Below are 21,185 nucleotides of genomic sequence, written 5' to 3' on the forward strand. Positions count from 1 at the left end.
TAAATTCCTTTGGCAGTGGTAAGCCAGCAAACTGTTTTCCATTCTGATTTGAAATTCTCCGACATTAAGCTTTTTAATTTCCCAGCCCCACTTTGGTGCCGCCACTGTTTGAGTCGTATCTTTTAGAAATTCTCTGTGTCTAATATGGTCAGCACTCCCAATTATTCACTCCACTGACAAGTGAAACAAATGGGACCAACCAGTGCATTCTGTATTATCTACACCCCTCGGATTCCCTGACAATAATTAATACAATGGCAAGCTGCTGTTACCAGCCTCGACGACACGAGCTCGACAACATAAGCTCTGCCTTTTCCCCGACAACTCTGGAGAGGAACTTCCAGCAGTGAGGTCACACATACGTCGAGACCTGCCGGCAGCCGGGTCACGTCCTCCGGCTCGTCTGGGAGCCTAGATCAGATAAAGGTCCTATTGTAGGGCGCTGTTAACATCATCAGGTTATTACTCACTTCATTACACCATGACTGTAAGGTGCATGGGATACGTCAGGGATGATATGAACGTCCTCCTGACCACAGGGAGAGATACACAGGCTTTAACTGGGAGGACCGTCCCATATGTGTATCAGGGAAGTTCATTAATATGCCACATGATCTCGGTGAGGCAGCGGTGCTGAGGACCTCACTGCCGTGGTCACACACCATTATGTTGTGTTACTTCATTTCCTCATAATACATATAAACAGGGAAACTACTTTACTAATATATCATATAAATAGCATATAGTGTATGTGAGCAGAAAACCTCTGTGATTTAGGTGGATATTTTTCTAATTGAAACAAACACACATAATAAAACAGAAAATAAATAAATACAGGCACATTTGGGGGTTTTAACAGTCAACTGACCAATATGTCCTTTTAAAGAGTCGTCATTTAATAATACTTACCACTCTTATTTTAGCCTTTGAGGTTTTTTTTGTAATTATAGAGGGGCACATTCCCCCTACATCCATTAAAGGGATGCCATGCTAATTTTAAATCCTCGCAGCAGGCACTGGCATCAACAGAAGAAAAGTGGATGAGTTTCTCTTTAACAGCTGTAATTTGTGTTTTCCAATCACCATGCTGATTTCTGCTCATTATACTCTGGTTTCACACCGGTAAGTGAGAAAAGTTTGGATTGATTGACTCTAATTAACTAAAAAATGTTCCAAGCCATGGATTTATTATCATGCTAGCTAGCCACAAATGTCAGAGACTTTCACAAATTATTATCCTGTTAAGATAAATATCTTTCGAAGTCAAACGGGCGTGAAGACACAGGGAACATGTATTGTTATACTGATGGGTTTGTTTGGCATGTTTTCTGTGCAGTCCCACATTAAAGACTCACCTGGGCAAACACAGTTCCAGTGTATTGTTAAGCGGTACAGTATGACTGAGTGACAGATGCTGTCGTTACCTAAACTTTAAAGGAACACACTCCCTAATAGGGTGTATGAATTATGTAGGGGAACAAACAGTCGATAAGGTTTATTTAATGATTTAGTCAAAAGAGAAATATATTCTCCCTGTGATAAAAGATATTAAGGGTCACTCCATGTAGCAGAGTAGAACTGCCTGGTCCTCTCCATGTCAACACGAGAGCTGCTCCCTCCAGTGTGATCCAAAACCTGGCAGCATCTCCCTCATTGATATTTTAGACACAGTGGCACCTCTCTCTCCGCTCACATTCTGTCCTGGTCTCTGTCGGCTCCGTGGCTCAACTCTGCACTTGCTCATGAACAAAGACGGGACGGCTCTGAGTGGACACCTCCATTTCGCCGGCTTTTAAAAAAAAAGAGCTCAAAACCGTATTTTGGGTTTGCCCGAGGAGTCAGAACGCTGCTCTGATTCACTTGGCTTCGCCTCGACGATCAGGAGTGATCGCTGGGGTGGATCCACACGAAACGGGCCCATCGTCTGCGTGGCGGTGCCAGGGTTTGAGAATCATGCTGCCTGTAAATCAGATCCTCCCAACATGGCTTTTTTTTTTACAATATATGCTTTTATACTAAACTACAAAAAATCTAAAGCGGCGTTGATGTATCGCAGAGTACAACAACACAGTGAGGCCCCTGCGCTGTTAATTCCATTCTCATCACCCCGAAAAACCAGCATATATTAAATGAAAGAAAATACATCTCAGCTGTCGGCCTCTTTTAAAGCAGCATTACGGTGTGTCCACTTTGAGGCACGCCTGCAGATAAATGCGATGACATCTAGTTGTGGCTCGGTTTCATTTATTTAGGGGATTGATTGGATGCGAGGGGAGCAGATGAATGTGTTGAAGAGGCTCTTCTTTTTGAGATATCGCCTTAAAGTCAGTAAGGAATATGAGACGGACTGAACATTTGTCTCCTCAAGGTGCTGGTGGAGACGTAGCAGCACAGCTTTGCGAGTAGTCGATATGAGGCATCACGTTAGAGCACGTGTCACTGTACAATATTATATAGTGTAGCATGTGCCATAATATGTTACTATTAAGTTGGATTTGTAGTTTCAAAGCTAGAGAAACAACAATATGCACTCATTTAATTCAAGTTTATATTTTCAATTGACTAGATAATAATGATCCTTAATTTGAGATGAAACGCTACAGTCATAGAAGGATGATAAGTAAAATAAATGGACCATGTTGCAGTCAATAATGTCTCTCCAAGGTTGTGCTGTCCATGCTGCCCCCTTCTGTCTCCACTAGTGGGAGAGGCATCAAGCAGACAACAGCATCTCTATCAGCCAGACCCCGACAGAAGGGCGATAAAAAGAGCAGTGTGGAAGCACCGACCTTTACACCAGCACATTACAAAGAATATCAATATCACTAACTGTTTCAAGATGTTTGTGATCATTATTGATTATATGTATCATGTATTCTTCTTGACTAAACATATAAATACCTGAATTTGATCATTTTTAGACAGGTATTGTTTATACAGAGACATTTCTTCTTAACTTTTTCTATAGAGTGAGTCTATATGGAGCAGACACTGCGGCCGTCTACCATTAGTATGACATTGCAGAAACATGATGAAACAAAAATCAATTTTCTACAAGTACTAAATGTGATTCAGTTAAGATTCCAAATTGAAAACAGTGTTTCCCCAGGGTTCTTTAGAAAAGCCAGTGGATAGTGCACACACAACATCCTTTTGTGCACACTATTTACCCCTGGATTGCTTCAGGCTAATGTCTCAATAATTTTCACTCCTTTCTCAGGTCCTTCCCACAAAGGACTTAACTAATGATCCATGGACAAAATGAAGCATTTAAATTTATTCATTAATCATTCATCTCCAGCTCATTGAAAATGCTAAACTTCCACAAAATTAAGATTGAATATTGAAAAGTGATTGAGGGAGACAGCTTTCGGAGAGCGGGGGAGAGTGAAGGGAGCCGAGGAGCGGGCGGCGCGATTACAAAAAAGCGGGGTCTTCCCGGAGACACTGGTCTTCCTGGACATGGTCAAGGTGGTCAAGGTGTACTAAGTGCTAGTTAAGGTCACAGGGTTTCACTAGTTGTAATTAGATCCCGGAATCTGGAGGAGCGTAGAATTTCTGTCAACACTGCCTGTAATTATTCTCTTTTCCAATTAATGGTGACATAGATTAATTATCTGATGAGGCAAAGCCAATTGCAATCATTCACCCAGCTAAAATTAGATCAGTCCTGACAGCAGCATGAAAGTCACCTGTTTCATTGTTATGGATTCGCTGCAAGTAAAGAGGGGGGGGATAGTGAAGCGTGCTAGGGTAAGTAAGTTGTCTGGTACAGGTGAATGTCCAATTACACCGCTGTTTGAACTGAAGGCATCTACTCATTCGATCTGGCGGCATCTGGACCGGCTTGTTTGTTCACCCCGGCATCACCGGTGGTAGTAGAGTCATCTGTCAGGGATTTCAGGAAGGCAGCGATGAGCTGAATTTCTCCTGACAACCCCTCCTGTGTGAAAAAGGGGATGAGCACAAACGAAAAGAGACTAATTAAGAAAATGTAGCTTTTGTTAAGTGGCAATAACGCCGGGTCCATGTGCATCCAACAATTGTGAGAGCTAAAGTACCATCTTGTTCTTATTTTTGTGTGGAAGGGGAACAAGAGGCTCCTGGTGAACCATGTCCAGGTTCAGTGCTCTTCTGTTTTAAAAACCTCAGCATCCAGTTTTTCTATTAAACTGCCTGGCACTGTCAACCAGCTTGGGAATCTGAACCGGACTAGCCATGCAGAAATTCTCTGACTAACAATTATATCAGAAACAGGATCTTGGATTACTGTCCCCCGGGACTGGGGCAGTGGGCGTCTGCTCCAATCATTACTGGCCATTCAACAAGGCTCTGCACTGCTCTCTGCTGTTAGCCATTGTCAATTATGCCATCCCTAGTGTAAACTCGCAGAACACAAAGCTGAACTGCCAGTTCTGGCAGGAGTGTAACGGGATGACAGCCCGCCGCCCCCCACTCCCACTCCCCCCCACCCCCCACCCGCCACCCACTACCACCCACCCACCCGAGGGTTCCCCAGGCCTTCCTCCCCTAAAGATACTTTTGAGTAAACTGCCATTTGGCTTCTGATTCGAGCACGCCTTAGCCGTGAAAGCGCTAACCTGACCTCTCTTATGTTCTGCTTGTGGGGTTAAGTGGACATGATGGATTAGCACAGGCCTCATCAGGATTCACCCTGGTTTAACTCCAGTAACAACTGGTATCGTTTCTATACGTTTCTACATGTCTTTCTCATAAACTGGCACCTGATCCTGATCATCTGTGCATCATATACGCCGTCTGCGTCTCCCTGTTAACTTCTGTCCGACTCAAAAAACAACGTGCACTCTCACCGGCAGTGCATTTTATTTATGGATCACATTCAAGGTCTTAATATTTAGGCAATCATGCAGATTGCGTGTTTATGCGTGCTCATAAACTCATAAATTTCCCCCTTTTTTACTCATAAAGGTTTTTCTTCTCCGTGTGTGTAGACCCTGAGCCGGGCTGCTCATGAGGAGCCAGTTTTAAAGTGAATGCTGCCTGCTCTGATGGACCCTGTGCTGAGCTGTGACGGGTGACGGTGCGGTGCGCTTGAATACACCAGCTCTTTTGTCCTTCACACTCTGCAGCTCTGTGATAGCTCCTCCCCCTGTGCCCCACTCCTCCCCGCCTTGAGCCGTGATCTGCTGGGGCCTTTGGAGGCTGGGCTGCGGAGACATGGCTGCTCCCTGTAATGTCTGGACCAGACCTATCAAAAACTCATGTCAGCAGCCAGAGGAAGAGGAGCTGAGGAGGAGGCCACTTAATAGCCCTTGCCCTGGGTTCACCCTGGAAAACCTCTAATCAGATTCTTGCCCATTTTACCTCCAGCATATCTGATAAATGCAGATGAATTGTAATTTTATATAACAAACAAAAATGAAATATACATTTTACACAAAGTTAACTGACAGATACAGCTAGCCAACAGGTTTGCGATGCCCTACACTTAAGGGATAAAGGGATCCATAGAATGAGTGCATGCCGTCCGGCTCTGCTGTAATGCCGGACAGAACATTTCATAAAGATTCATCACTGTCCCTCCGTCCGCTTTGACCTCATCTCACGTCACAGCACAGATTAGACACCGATTATCCTCTAATTGAAGATCCTTACTTCTCAACCTTGCAGGATACGCTGCTGCTCGTGTGCAAGGCAGACGGAAGGTTATTCCCCTCGTGTGCAAGAAAAGGAGCTGTAATACAGACATCCACCATTTGCATCGCGCTCACTCCGGGAAAAAAGACGAGTCAAACACTGCCCCCTGCTAAACAGCAAAACGGGCTCAGATGTTAATGCGATGTGACCAAACACAATGTGTTGTGTGTATATAGAGACATCCAGAGAGGCAGAGCCAACCCCACACATGGGGTCACTGCATGGGCCCTCTCCAAGACACATCATCCATCACATCAGTCTGTGATCTCATGAGTGAATGTATAGACTGTAATGTAAGAGTGGCATCTTTAAGGGAGGGCGTGGAATTCTCGGTGGCTGTTTGCCTCGCTGCCCTTAGCTTTGTGAAGAAGACACAAGGCAACGGAGGAGCCGGATGAGGTTTAAACAATACCAGGCATAACGAGAAGCTACTGTAGTGAGAGACCAGGGTGAAAGTTGAAGAAAAGGGGCTTGTCTTGTAAATGAATGGAGACGCGTTGTGAAGCCTTCCTGCCTGCTTTACATGTATATGTAGAAATATACCTGGGCTGTTTTTATTTTCTGGTTGGTCTCTTGAGAGAGCGCCTGGCACCGGTCCAGTTCAGCCTGGCTGTAGAGGCTGCGTTGTTTGAAGTATTCCACCAGAGCTTTGTGCATCCTCTTCTGCAACAAAGAGAGCTAGGGGGAGAGAAGGCAGAGAAAAGGAATTGGTAAGGCAGGAGAGGAAATTAATGGCAGTGTTCAAGAAGAATGATGGAGGGGAATAGAGAAAGCAGTCAATAGCCCATTCTGCAGTACACGGGCCTGACAGGAATTTCACAGTCTCTTGGTTTCTCTGCCCACTCGTGTGCACTCATCAGAATCCAGTCACATCTGGCTGCCAGGATGGGGGGTTAATTTTCTCTAAATGCTTCAGCAGTTTTGTTCTAGCCGAGGCAAACTCTGTGACTGCAAAGCTGATGAGTAAAATATTTCTACTTCACCCAGTTTAACTTTATACCAATCCCCTCAAGACATATTTTACACATACACACAGAGTCATGAACCCCCCACTGAAACCAGAAATTATTCCTAGTCTCTCGGAAAGACATGCTGCTTGCTTTATTATTTGAACACAGTTTCGAGCAAAGAGGTTTAAATTCTGATAGATGCCGTTGCTTTTCTTCCCCCTCCATCTCTCCACTCTTCCTACAAAGCTTATCATTGCTTGGCAATGTGTTCCCCAGTGCATTGAAAACTAAAGCGAATTAGCTCAGTCATCAGCTCCTGGAGGAAAGACAATAACAAGAATGCACTTTATGTGTGTACCCTGTTAGAAGCTAAGAGCTGAAAGCCTCCACATAAACAAAGCAATGCTTACATGTACAGTAGATCCAAGGGGGTGTTTATAAGAGCTGTGTACTGGCAAGTGTTATCACATGCTAATTAATCAGCCTTTTTTTTTCTTTGACAAAGGGAGGATTTTGCATATTTGATTGATACTTGTTGAATTTAGATGAAATCATAACCTCATTTCACTTCAAATACTTCCTTGTATCCTTTCTTTAAATTGTTAATTTTACATTACAAGTGGGTCTTATTCAGATAATTAATAAATAGGACATTACCCTACTACAACAAACAATAAAAGGATTTATAGGTTGTTGTGGCTGAAAACAACTATTTGTATCTGAAATACAGGTCTAATAAAACTGCAAACTATAATCTATATATATTTTAAAGTAATATGTTTATGCTCTCCCACCTGTTATCATGTGGTATGACTAACAAGTACATGTATGTGCCTAATGCCTATGAAGAATTGTTGATGACTGTTAGGGTCACAACTTTCCTGGTTGACAATAATCATTAATATAGAATACATTTCAAAGTATTTCAAAGTAGCAACATCTTTTATTAAAGTTCAAGTATATTGTGTATTATGCTGTTGGACAATTACTATTATTAATGATACATTAATGAAAAGTAGCATTTTACTTTTTCTCCCTGCTTTAATCTAATCCAATTCATAATATCTTATAAACTCATGTCTGTTATTTGTAGATTCTCTGTTTGTACAATAGCAAATAACTAGGCCAACTAATAATTGAATTAATGCAGCAGCATAAAATTCACAAAATCCCTGAAAGTCTCAAGTACAGTACAAGTACACACAGGGCCTGAGCAAATGTACTGACTAACAGTAAGTTATAAGTACTGACACTGTTACCATGTGACAACTTTTAGAAAGTTAATCATTTCAACATTTGAAGCAGAAATATGACCTGAACCTTAACATGTGAATATTAACTATAGGCTATGTCACTACGGTTTGGAAAAGTCCAAATGACAATAATAGATTCCTTCCATCTAAACACTTTGGACAAATAAGCATAATATATTATGACAGGACACTTAATCCTGCATTTGAATCTGACATATTCTTTTTTTGCATGTCTGTACCTTTTTTTTAGGCATTGTGGGTCATATAGTGTCTTGAAATCATGCTGGAGGTTGTTTTAAGATCCCTGCTCTCATGATGATAATTTAAGGACACTAAAAAGATTGTGTCCCTTAGTTGAATATAATAGAAGAGATTAGACACCTGACAGAAATGACTGGTATGAGGCAGCTCACACACATGCACCACTGCTCTGTTCTCCTCAAATGATCCTGACAACGTTAAGACTAAATTGTCGAGGACGATCACATTGTGTAATGTGTGCGCTAACTGGGACACATATATGCAAACATTATAAGGATAATTGGAAAGACGAGTGCTTGAGTGTTCCTGTATAAATCAGATTAAATGTAATAGGCCCGCTTCTACATTTCAGAGACATTGTTGATTGTAAGCTTGTTATAAACAAAACTAAATTTAGGCATGAAACACTTGCCGAGAGGCTGCTGCTGCTGCCGGAGAAGTGTAGAGTTGAAACAAATAAAAATGGTGAAGGCTGAATCCAGAGTAAAAAGAAAATCAGGCTTTGATCACGAGCGTGGAAAATCCTGTCCACAGGATTTTATTTTTGCATGCATTTTTCACTTGATAACATTCATGCAGTTAGATGAAGAATTGCTCAAGTAAAGGTATTAGTCATTTCTTGGAATAAATAATGTGTATTTTTCATCGCAGGAGCAGCGTGCCTTCTTCCTGGTGTTACGGTTGTCATGTGTAATTCTATTCCAGTTAAACAGTGTTAAAGACGATAAAGAGTCAAACTGTGACATGCTGCCGAGTGCTCTCCCTCAACTAGTCGAGACCTGCGATGCTATTTCAGCAGTGAAGACACGTTCATTGTCTGAGCTTCAGCCGTGTTTCCCTCTGATCCTTCACAGCTTCCTGTGTTAAGCACACTTTGTAACAAGGTGACAATGAAACGTCTCACCTCTGAACACCTCACCAAAAAAAAAGTGTAATCAGGAAAAACCACAAGTTATAGCATGTGCATGTACCATCAACCTCTTGCTGTACTCCCCTTGGTGGCAAAATAGTTATCATTACATTATGTCACATCCATCATCCTCCTCCACTCAAGTTATCTAATCATTATTAGATTGCTGCAGTAACCTCCTCACTGGTTCCCAGGGCTGAAACCTTCTTCAAATTACTGACCATGCAAAGAAGACTTATCTAGAGCTTGGAAGAATAACATGAGGACACACAGAAGAGGTTCACCAGCAGATATGTAAAATCAGTAGTTATTTAAAGAGGGACACAATAATCTAAAAATAGGTTAAATAAACATTACCTGTGTGTAATAATGTAAAGATCTGTGTTCATGGTTCTTGTTGCTCAGTGCTGACACCTCCTCGTGTCTGGCCTCCATGAGGATCTTCTTCAGACCCTCATACTCACTTGCCAGTTGCCGGTTCTCCTCCAGTGCAGTTTTTAGTGCTTCCTACACACACACAAACACGTGACAACAAAACAAAAGGTTGAAAGTCAAACACTAAAGGTAAACAATATTTTTAATAATAGCCTATAAATAACCACAAGGACACAAGCAGGCACGAGGTCGAGTGCAGCCCCGGGCACCGATCTGATACCTGCTTCCTGTTTTGACACTTCACTGCATGGATCACTGTGGCACTGAGAGCTGGAGTCACCTGCTGGGACTGAGTGAATACATCGCACAGGGAAAACATGGAGTTCTATGTTGACACCGACGAAGACGCTGTATTTACTGTAATGTGCATCAGCCACTAAATGATAATGATCCGGTGCATCTGACTGGTGCATCATTCACTGTCAATAAATCACTAAAAAGGTACGAGGCCTGGAATCAGGGTTCTTTCACACTGTCATTTGCATTTTACAACTTTCACTAATGGTGTTGTGTTAGTATTATAACTATTTTAACAATGTGTCTCCCCTTGCTCTCACTATCTAGACATGAAGCCATATTATCCCGGACACCAACGCTGCCATCTTGTGCATTTGGAGCCAGAGTCTGCACCGTGGCGATGGGGGGGAATGAGCCGCAGCAGCCTGGTCCCACCGATTCATGCACTCGACAAATCAAGAGTTATTTTCATTTGCCAACCGTGACGTTTCACCCGCTTTTTATAGCATCTAATAAAAATGGGGAAATGAACACTTGGATAGACATTAGTGTGATAAGAACTGGCTACGGTATAATGATAGAAACCATCTTCGTGAAAAACGTGTACTTTGACTTTTTAATTCGGTCCAGGTCCCGTCCACTAATACGGAGGAGGCAGGGTTTATGACCTATACTGCAGCCAGCCACCAGAGGGGGATAGAGATGCTTTGGTTTCACTTTTGGCGAGCAATCACGTCGTCCCTCTTTAAATACAGAGACCACAGCTTCACTGGCAGGATGTACATCTCACATCTAAAGATAATGGGTGATCACACAGGTCATTGTTGTCGTGACGCCAAAAGAAGAGTTTTTACACATCAAAACGAACTGGAGAGTCCATACTGTAGAATAACACAGGCCATTTAGAAGAAACATTAGTGTAACCACTGATCTGCAATGTGTGCACACAACATAATACATGCACTCTGTATCCGTGCTGTTAATATAAATACCAGACATAAAACAATGGACTCTTCTCTCTGGTAATTCAAGCACATAAATCCCAGTGAGCATGTGTCTCTCTCTGCGTGTCCGCCTTTTCATTTGATCCGCGTTTTCCCAAGTACTGGATGTGTGATCGGTGAATATCTCCAACACTACCTGCAGACATAATGAAGTGTGTCTCTGCAGTAAAACAGAACAGCACTAAAGTGATGAGTTTAACCCAGCAGAAAGAGGGGCTGTAAACATGACAAATGCCTGCTATTGATTTCAGGTTTAATTACTCCGTGCAGCACTGACAAAGCCCATCTGACGCTGTTGTGAAGTGTAAATGGAACAAATTACACTTCATTGCCCATAAGAAACTGATTGCGTCGGCATTTTGCATTGTTTACTTTGTCCTCACCGAGCGACAAGGCCCCCCGATCAAATCCAAAAAACAGATGCGTGTATGAAAGTCCCCTCAGATGTGTGTATGGTTTTAATAGAGCTGACCACTCCACTTCAATATACCGTGTATTTGTATCTTTAAAATTAACCATCTGCAGGTTGTATTTAATACAACAGGCTGTTAATTCTATGAACCTGTATCTGTTTGCATTTTAAAGGGGGGGGGGGGGGCTGCATCCAACAGGAGCTTATTGGGGTCAGCTTGTTTACATAAATCTCGTACTGGAGATTCTGCTTCATGGCCCTTGATTTCCGAATGCACACAGCTTATTATGTTATGCTAATTTGCACATTTTGTGTATCTTTATATCGGTACCGACGATTACAGCGACCAATTTCTTCTAGAAACTTCAGGATTGACTGTGATCTTTGTATTTGCTGCGGCGCATTGTTGTTGTATCATCTTATTTCATCAAGTGAAAAGACTAAACCCCCTTTTTTGCATGGCTAATTTTTATCTGGCTAATGGGAGTTGTCTATGAGGAAGACTTCTAATTCTTAAACTGTCTCACACCAACAACTTCTTTAAAGTTGCTGCACTTGGATGCATGGCAGGCCTAAGCTCCATTGCCTTTTCTTGTTTTGAACTAATGCATTCTTGATCACCGTTTAATGAAACTATATACCACATGGCGATTTCACATTAGATAAGCCATGTGAAACCCCCATCAGCAAAGAGGCTCTGGCTGGGGCTGATAATCCTGCAGATGAAAACCTACCATAAACAGGGGTTTCTCTTACAAGGGAGTGTTCAAACACAGGCCATTTTGTGCACAGTACTCTCACGTACACAAGAGCCCATTTTTGACATCAATACAGAAAAGTCCTGATTATATGCTTACTTGATATTGGGATCCGTGTGCGTGCGCTGGAAATTGCCGTTTGAAAGTGTCGGCCCACAGGTAACAAAATAGGCAAAGCTTCTCAGCGCGACACGCATCATCAAATTCGTCCAGACAAAAGACTATAACAACAGTGAGTTGTCATTTGTGCGAAAAGCACTTAAACAAGATGGCCATGGCTTGTAATTTTAATTGCACACAGCTCTTTTCTCCCTGCATCTTAAGAGAAGTATTGTGACACGCAATGTGCTGACACTAATCCACAAACAAATAAACAATGAGATGTGTTTTACAGCTTCACAGTATATGACACAAAAAAAAAGAAGGCGTGTGTTTTCCGGGAGAGTTATAGAGACAACCATTTTTTGGGGTGTTACCTTGGTTTCTTCCATTTCCCTTCTCCTCGCTGTAACGTGAGCGCTGTGTGTCTGCATGGATCGCTGTGTTTGTCGTTGGCAGTTATTAATATCAGACTGCAAGGTGCTCATTATGAAAGCAGCTGATTTGTTTCTGAAATCCACCGCATCAAACACACTTCTGGAAAGAGAAATCAAACATAAAGAGGAATATAACTAAATATCTCTAAAATGATCATTTGTATTATTATTGTTACTCTTTAGATAACACTTGTATTTAAGAAACATCCAGCCTCCCGAAAAAAATAGCATCAAAGAAATACTAAGATCTTTGAGAGAAAAGCTAAGTTAAGTATTTAAGTACAGTGTTTATTCCTCTCCTCAAAAGTGTTTGTAACAGCATCACATTTAAAAACACAGCGTTTTCCCGTGGTTGGGATCATTTCCTTAATCTAAACGGTTGTTCTGGAGTGTTTCCTCTTACTGGAGTTCCTCGATGACTTCGGGCACGCTCGCAACCATTTTTCCCAATTCATCCGAAGACTCCTGGTGTTCTTCGCTCTTCTTCGTAAGGTCACTGATCCTCCCCTGGGTGTCTTCACACCTCTTTACAGTTGCAGAGTGTAAATCCTGTAAAGAAAAGACGAACATTAGAATTGATTAAAAGAAAGCCTGAAAACTGCTCTGAGCAAGAGATTATTTTGTTGAACAATGAAGAAAAAAATGACATGACGAATAGCTTTGAGTGGCTTGGTGCTCAATGAGCTCTACTGAATGAACCTGACTGAGCAACTTCAGAAGAACTGATTTATGTAATCATCCGTTGGACTGTTCTTACCTGGGCGGCTCTCAAGAGGTCCACTCTGAGTTTCTTCTCCCTCTCCAGGTCCAGTAACCTATTCCTGTGCTCGTACTGAATCTTCTCAAAATGTTCTGTCACCTTTTTGATTTTCTTGACAAAACCAAAAATAACGAATCGCATTAGACAGTTTAAAGATTTCTGCTTTTAAAAAAAGAATCTTCAGACTAAGACGAATTATTAGTAGTACCTCAACTTTTGTCTCTAGTGCTTTTGTTGCTGAAGATGCTTCCTGTAAATCATTGTGAAGTTTTTGGTTGGTTAGCTCTGAGCTCCTTGTCTGTCGTTGTAGTGCCTCCCTGACGTCTGCACACTGACCCTGATGCAAAAGAAAAATACAAGGCAGAATGTAATCATCCATATTTAATAATAACATGAACTGTAGCTGAAAACAAGAAGAGGAAATAATATGCAATTGAATACACCTAAGAATTTAAACATCCTTTATGAAACATAAAAGATTCTGCATTTAATGATACTGTTTCATACATATTGTGTACAGTGCATGTATGCCCTAACACACACACACTGTATGATGCTTCCATTATGTAACTATAAGCTTAAAACTGAATAAGTTTGGAGAAATCTAGTTAAATCCGCTAAGATCTACTTTATCTGGACCTTTTCCCTCATGGTGAAGGCTGTGAAGCGGCTGTTGAATTCACCTGCAGCAGTTCCAGGACAGTTATCCGACCTGTCAGATCTTCCTTCAGGTTTTCTATCTCCGTCTGTGGAGCACACAAAGGCCACAGAGTAACAAGCAGCGAGCATCTCACATTTCCATACAATGGTGACTCGTGCCGTGCACACAAGGACATGTACACATGTTGTCACTGACCCTGGCCCTCTGCTCTCCCACGAAGGTGAGCTGCTTCTGCTCCTCCAGCTTAGTCCGGGCGACACTGTGCCGGGCGACAACTCGGGTCAGCTCCTCCTTGGCCTTTTCCCACCGCTCATCATTGTCGAGGGTTTTCTGGAGCATCTGCTCCCTCTGCGAGCGCAGCTGCTTCACTGCTTCCTCACTGAGAAAAAATCCCCCAGTAAAGTAATGGTGAACAAACACGTGGCCCTCAGCTGTAATGATATCAGATAAAAGATGCTGCATGTTTCTCCACCGGTTCCGGCCTTGACAAATGTACCTCTCGGAAATGTTCCTCTTGTAGTCTTCAACATTCTGCTCACACTCCATGTTTTCTTTACAGAGCGCTGCGAGAGCATTACGTTTCAAATGGAACTGCTCTTCTATGCAGGAAACCTCTTCCTCCCCATTAAGTCTCTGTGGACAATATAGCATACAGTACACCACTGAGTGGATGCACTTACCCAAAACACCTTGCTGTGCCATAGATTCAAACGTTATTAGCATGCATGGCTCCAGTGACAGTCCAATCTCAACGTCGGCAGTTGCATGCTTCGCTCTACTCAATGAACTCTCAGGAAACACATAAGGAAAGTAGCAGGAGCAGCAGTGGCGTTATGAGGAGACGTGACTTTTTAGTGCTGCTGACGATACTTACTGATCTCTCGATATCCTCCTGCAATGTCGTAACTTTCTCTTTTAATTTCTTGTTCTTTTGCCTTTCATCCTCAATTTGACTTTTCAATTGTGAAATCTGTAATAAGAGTAGAAAGAACATTTACTTTGACAACTTTTGCATCAGGAAAAAAGCTACATTCCTGAAAATTGTAAAAAATGTAAATATGGCCAACATAAGTTACCCGGTCTTCCTCAGTTTTCTCCAGCTCCATCATCTCAGGGATGCGTTGCTTCATGGCTGCACAATTGTGTTCTGTGAGAGCAACTGTCTTTTCAGCAACATCTATCTCAGCACATAGACTTTTCTCAAGCGTCATCATCTGGTTTAAATCTTCCCTGGAGAGAAAATAAATTTGTCATTAGTTATTTAACTGTTGAATATTAAGAATCACACTTTTACCCACAATGCATTGCCCTCATATTTTACCAATGATAGTGATAAACGCCACAACCAGCACGGTGCATAAGAAAATGTAAAATGACATTTTACAACACATCATGCACACCTGTAAAAGTAAAGGATTTTTTATTTGTAAATAAATACTTTATTATGATGAGCTTTAAGTTTTGTAACATAATTTTGTATGGATCATCACCTGATCTTGGCTTAATCACATTTAAAATATTACTGTTTAAAATCCTTCATTGTGGGTATCAGGACATCTACACTTTTGTGTAGGCTTTTTAACAAAAGTCTAGGTTTCTATGGATACAAGCAATTAAATTTATATTTATATTTTAATAATATACGCTTGTGCACTGATTCAGAATGCTGATTAAACTGTCCTGTTTTATTCAGACATCTGCCGACCAGTCCTTAACACTACCACTGATGATGCTGAAGAAGATCTGAAGAAAGAGTTCCCCTGTCTTCTCAGCTGTACTACTTTAATCGTAAACTTGTTTTTTTCTCCACTACAGATCGGACGATGCTCACAATGTGTTAGCCAGCTGAGTCTCCATCGTCAACACGATACGGTCCAATGATATTTTCTCATTGTTGGCTTCCAGTTCCATCTTTTTAAACTCCTCCTGGACCATCAGGAGATCACTTTGTGTTTTTGAGTTTACCTCATCCGCCTGAAAGAAAAGAGACAGAGGTGCTGAACAGTTTCTTAAATGTCCTGTTATAAAACCAAACTCTGCTGACACTAAATACTCTCAATCCCTGACCTGTAGCTGTTCACTCCCTCAAGCCAACACATAGGTTATACACTAAAGGTGTTTTACCTATTTTACCTAAAAGGCTATTAACCCTGGACTGAAGTCAGGCAGATTTTCAGGATTCACATTTGAACTTTTGTCTGTTGTCTCATTTAGAAAGAAGGAAAATGCTACATTTTCAGATTAACATTGAGAATTGTCATGTTGATCCCTCTGTTTCCTCTCTCTACTAATAAACTTACACAGAATACATTATTTTCATGTAAACATTAAGCTCAAAATGCAGCTGAGGGCAGGTCATTAAATTTGAATGCATCCTGTGATAAATTAAAGAATTTAAAAAGAAGAAAAGCTAAAAGAAAAGTCAAAGTTATTAGGACTCATTGTCTGGGGACGGTGAACGTCTGAACCAAATTTAATGTCGGTCCAGTCAATTGTTAAAATAGAGATTTTACGCCAGACTTAAGTGTTGGATGGACACTGGATGAACAAACCAACAAACTATTACAATTCCTGGTGCCAAGAAAAAGAGTTAAAAAGCAGCGAGTGGGTGAGTGAGATAGAGGAAGTGTGCGAGGGTGAAACGAGTGTGCATGAATCGACCGTCAATTGAAATCTGAAAAAACGTACAAAGAAACAAAGGCTGTATGGGAACCTTGTTGTGTTTTGTTGTAAAAGAGAATAAAACCGCTAATAAATAGATAATTAATTTAGCTGCTTCTCACCAAAGCTGTTGATCCCATCCCTACAATCACAGGTCACCAGCTTTTATCAACATGGCAACAGAATAAATCGAATCAGAATCTACCTTTGCTTGTGCAGCATTGATTTGATTAATGGCGGTTCTCTGGAGGTCCAGGTTCTCTTTCACGATGGGTGTTTGTTTTTGGGCAAAGTTGATGTCCTCGTGTAAATGCTGGTTCAACACCTCTGAGTCTGATAGTTTCTCTTGGAGCTTGTCCAGCTTCTCTTTTTCCAATTTGAGCTGCCACTTCAGTTCACTGATGTCTCTGCTGCAAGCCTCGTGCTCTAGAAAAGCATTAGTGGAGCAATGGTGAAGTTTGAGATGCAGGAGAACAAGATCACAACACTTCAGAAGGATGAGGTCCCGGAAGGAGATAACAAACCATCTTATCTTTACCGACCTTTTTGGACGACAGAGGAATGCTCCTGTTGCTTCCCCAGTGAAACCCTCTCCACTTTGCTCTCCAGGAATCTCCTTCTCCTCTTCTCTTTGTGGAGCGCTTCCTCTGTGGACTGCCGATCAGCCTCCAGCCGCTCAATCAGACCCACCACCTCTCCAAGGACGTCATTTATGTTCTTCAACAGTGGTGATAATGGAGAACTTTCTAGAGGGGGTAAAACTTCACACCGTAATGCATTATATGGTTGCATTCTATTGAATTAACTGTTTTTGCAAAGCTATGCTAACATAAATTGACCAAGTGCAGGTAAACAGAAACCTCATCCACCGAATTTCATCCGCGTAATTGAAAACTGGGCAGCATATAATAATAATAATTTGTAATTATTGACACGAAAGGTGTGAACCAGTAGCTGTGACTTCATTATTGTCAGTGATGTAACCAGAATGCTACAGGGAATGAAACGTGGTCCAAACTATTCTACCTTCTACCTCCCAGTGTGTGCTGCTCTTTTATCTGCATGGATTCTAGGACCAGTCTGTGCTTCTCTTTCCCAGAATCAAACAAATAAATGTCTTCACCTCTTGCCATGATCGCGACGCCTTCGACGAACAGCTCTGTGGACATCATTGATTCTGTGCCCGAGTCTCTCCGTTGAAATCTGTTAAAAAGCAGTTAAACTTATGTTCTTTTTTAAATAAACAACTGACAGGAAATGAATCCCTTTCAAGACGTCACCTTGTAGATTTGCTGTATTGGTGCTTGTCCTGGTCGATCTGGGGAGGACATTGTCCCACACAAGAACAAAAGGATATATTTTTACTCTTATCAGGATGTTTGGTTTCGATCGCATCTGACACCAGTTTACCTGCTGACACCAATTGTCCACAGCCATCCTCAGCTCTTGCATATGGTAAATAGCGTTGTTGACACATGGCGAGGGACTGTTGAGCAAAGCACAAGTGCGACGTCGACCGGAGCAAACGACTTGAAGATCTGCTTGATCTTGAGGAACACAAACAAAGCTTTAAGAGAAACACCTAATGGCACAATTCCCCTGAAATATATTGTTACCTTTAATGAAAAGCAAATCATAAACAAACAGACTCATTATACTTCTTTAATTTTATTTTGAAAGTATTAAGGACAATGTGTTTGGCTGTGAGATTTTCTTTGGATATTTTCTTTCTCTGTGATTCAGTTTGCATCGACTGCAATGTATAAGGCGTCAGAGGAAGAGCAGGGACAACACAACTGAACATCTCAAGACAAACCCAAGGGCACATTTCTTAGTGGTGAAAGGACGCCATCTGGCGGAGGAAAAGGGTAAAAGACAACAGTGGTGCAGTATTACGATATCAACATGAATGTGAAGATTGCTGTACAAATTTTTGCAAACAATTAGTTAATGGCAGTAAGCTCACTATACTATCTAATTTCAACCAGAAATGATGTAGTATCACAAACACTATTAGATAAAAAGGTAGGAAACAACCATCAGTGTTACAGAAAAGTCTGTTCTTTGAAAAATCCTGTTTAAATAAACATAGTGTCAGTTTTATAAACTAAAAGATAATGCTGAATAGCAATAATATTGCTTCTCAAACCTGTTATCAAAGGGGAACCTCTTTTGATGGTGAATTGTAAAGGGTAAGGGTTCATTTATCACATCAAAATGTAATCTGGATTACGAAGTATGTACCCAAAATGTAATCGTTAAAAAGTGTGAGCAGCATCTCAAATCTGCTCCAATGACGTTGTTATTTAGTGTTTCCTTGTACCTGACCAATCCAAGTCTTTTCACCTGTACTCACCTTTGCAGGGTGAGGACCAACCCTGGATGTAGGGTTCACTACCTGGGGGGTAGTGAACCTGGGGGGTAGTGAACCCTACACATTTGGGGGGTAGTTACTATGCCCCTTACCTGCATTGAATAAAAAGTCAATACCATCCAGTGGAGCTACAACCAAAAACTATAAAGGACCTGCAGACAAATACATCGTCTAATCAGGAAGGAAAGGGTCGGTCACAAAGTCTTTATTCAGAACTACTAGAAGCCTTACCACCTTAGTTGACACACAGAACCATTATTATCTGTTAATTAGTCCAATGACCAATGAGTGAGCTGACTCAGACCAGTGCAGGGGCAGAGAAGAGAGAAAACTGGGGGGGGGGGGGGGGGGGACCAGAAAATAAAGGCCATCTGTTGCTGAGCAGTTCAGATGAATAATACAAACTGAATGAACCAGGTGGGGCAGCAAAGTGGTAAGGGAATATGTCAGCGGTGGGCTGAATTAGCTTGATATGATGCCAGGGTGTATTATAGGCACAGAGGAAGGCCCATGTGAGTGTGATGGCCAATCGCCTGCCATTATAAACGTGCTAGATTAAACAGCTATGATTTCAACATGGCTGTATCATGACATAGCAAGTAGAGAGGTCAGTTTGTTATGTGCACATTTGCACTTTAAAAAATCAAGTATCAATGGCCAAAAGATTCAGCTACTGAAATTAGCTCCTGACTGAAGGTTGTGGTTTTAAACTCTTCTTTATCAGCAGAGAATGACTAACTCTTGAATAACAACTATTTACACATTTTACAAATCTTAGGTAGAGCATTAACACCATAAATACCTTCTCCCCATGTCTCCCCAACTTTTGTTACAGTGCATTTCATGAGAATTATATTATATATGATATATAGCCCTGGTTGATATGGTGGAATTTAAACTAGCTCAGGTCAATCTATTATTATCTGGCTCTTTAAAATGAGAGAAAGTCTATGCTTTGAGAGAAATATCGAAGTTAAAAAATAATCAAGGAAAAATATTAATCGTACTTCAGTTACGAGAGATAATTTGTGCCACAGTAATATTGGGAATAAAAACACACTTACTATGTTACTTTTAATCAGCTTCTTGATTGTTTACATAATTTATTCAATATTTTCATCCATACACATGTATTAAGGACAGTTAGTGTCATAGATTTGATATAATAATTATTACATTTAATTCAAGGGGATAATTCTGTTGAATACATTCTATTATTAATCTCTCAAAACCTGTTGATATCTGTTAAATCACATATAACATTTCTCATTATGAATCAAGTTTAACAGCAGAGGTGTGTGAGGATGAAGTTGAGTTATTTATAACTAGCATCACAAGTCACTAAACAAGGACAGCTGAGTCGGTTAAACTTAACCTTAACCTTAACTAGTAGCTTTCCTCACCTTGCTGGCTCGGTCGTCCTTCTCTGGACGGATATCTGAGCGGTTCCACGTCTGGCATCGTGGATGTTCCTCTTGACGGGTCCAGATCTGATCACCGGCCTGTGGAAAAGCACAGACACGTTGACCCACATCCTCTGAGCTCCATCACCACCTGTCATCAGAACGTCACTCTCACTCCAAACTCCCTGACACGAAGTTGGGTAACGTAGTTTATACCTTCACTCGTCCCCGGATCTCTTAGCTAAACGGTAACTTAACGTTTAATTAACGTGGCTGATGATTCATTAATGAGCTCGGGTGGGTGGGGTGGTGGTGGGGGGGGGTCTTTGTTATGGCGGAAAGTGAAAGTCTGTCTATCAACTTACTGGTGTTGTCCCAGTGTTCAGTCTCCACAGCTCTGGTGTCTGCTGTCTGTCATGGTTTGTGTTCGATCCTCTTCTGAGTCCGGTTTGAAAAAAGTTGCTTGTTAATAAAGTTTTTCACAGAATGAATCAACCGGAGTTTCTGTCAATCTTAGGTGCTGGTTGCCAGGCAACAGTGGGCCCTGCGCCCCGGGGAGAAAGCGAGTTGCGTTCAAGAGCAGCACTGAATGTCTGTGCTTTTAGGTTTAGCAGCCCCCAGAGGGGATCTCTACTCGTTTCATAAGAAGTTATGCACATTCAAAAAAATGTATATCTGGATATAATTTAACTGCTTAGCAATGTTCACGTTTGCTTGTATGTGTTTACAAATAAAGAAAAGTTGCATGTTGCATTACTACACTATGGAAACACTCACTGACAAGTACAACTTTTACATAAACGTTTGTGTGTACATTTTCAACAAAGTTTGTATAAAATATTGAAGCAGATCTTTATTACTTACTTGTTTAAATTTGTAATTGCACTGCAT

The 21,185-nt window shown here is 41.4% G+C and overlaps 1 protein-coding gene across 1 annotated transcript; it reads right to left on the reverse strand.

The window, feature by feature from the left end:
* Positions 1–2,584: 2,584 nt before the first annotated feature.
* LOC133968374 (coiled-coil domain-containing protein 178) lies at positions 2,585–20,352 on the reverse strand. The gene is made up of 19 exons (XM_062404370.1): positions 20,295–20,352; positions 17,928–18,064; positions 17,798–17,835; positions 17,641–17,720; positions 17,060–17,263; positions 16,723–16,943; positions 15,688–15,830; positions 14,933–15,086; positions 14,731–14,826; positions 14,353–14,489; positions 14,052–14,235; positions 13,879–13,941; positions 13,404–13,532; positions 13,193–13,306; positions 12,839–12,984; positions 12,376–12,535; positions 9,411–9,560; positions 6,223–6,357; positions 2,585–3,943 (listed from the first exon to the last, which is right to left on the reverse strand). The coding sequence occupies exons 1-19, from the start codon at positions 20,350–20,352 to the stop codon at positions 3,815–3,817; spliced, it is 2,478 nt and encodes an 825-aa protein (XP_062260354.1). The 3' UTR covers positions 2,585–3,814.
* Between the last annotated feature and the right edge of the window lie 833 nt (positions 20,353–21,185).

This window comes from Platichthys flesus, chromosome 14 (genome assembly GCF_949316205.1).
Source record: "Platichthys flesus chromosome 14, fPlaFle2.1, whole genome shotgun sequence".
In the NCBI taxonomy this organism is placed as follows: Eukaryota; Metazoa; Chordata; class Actinopteri; order Pleuronectiformes; family Pleuronectidae; genus Platichthys; species Platichthys flesus.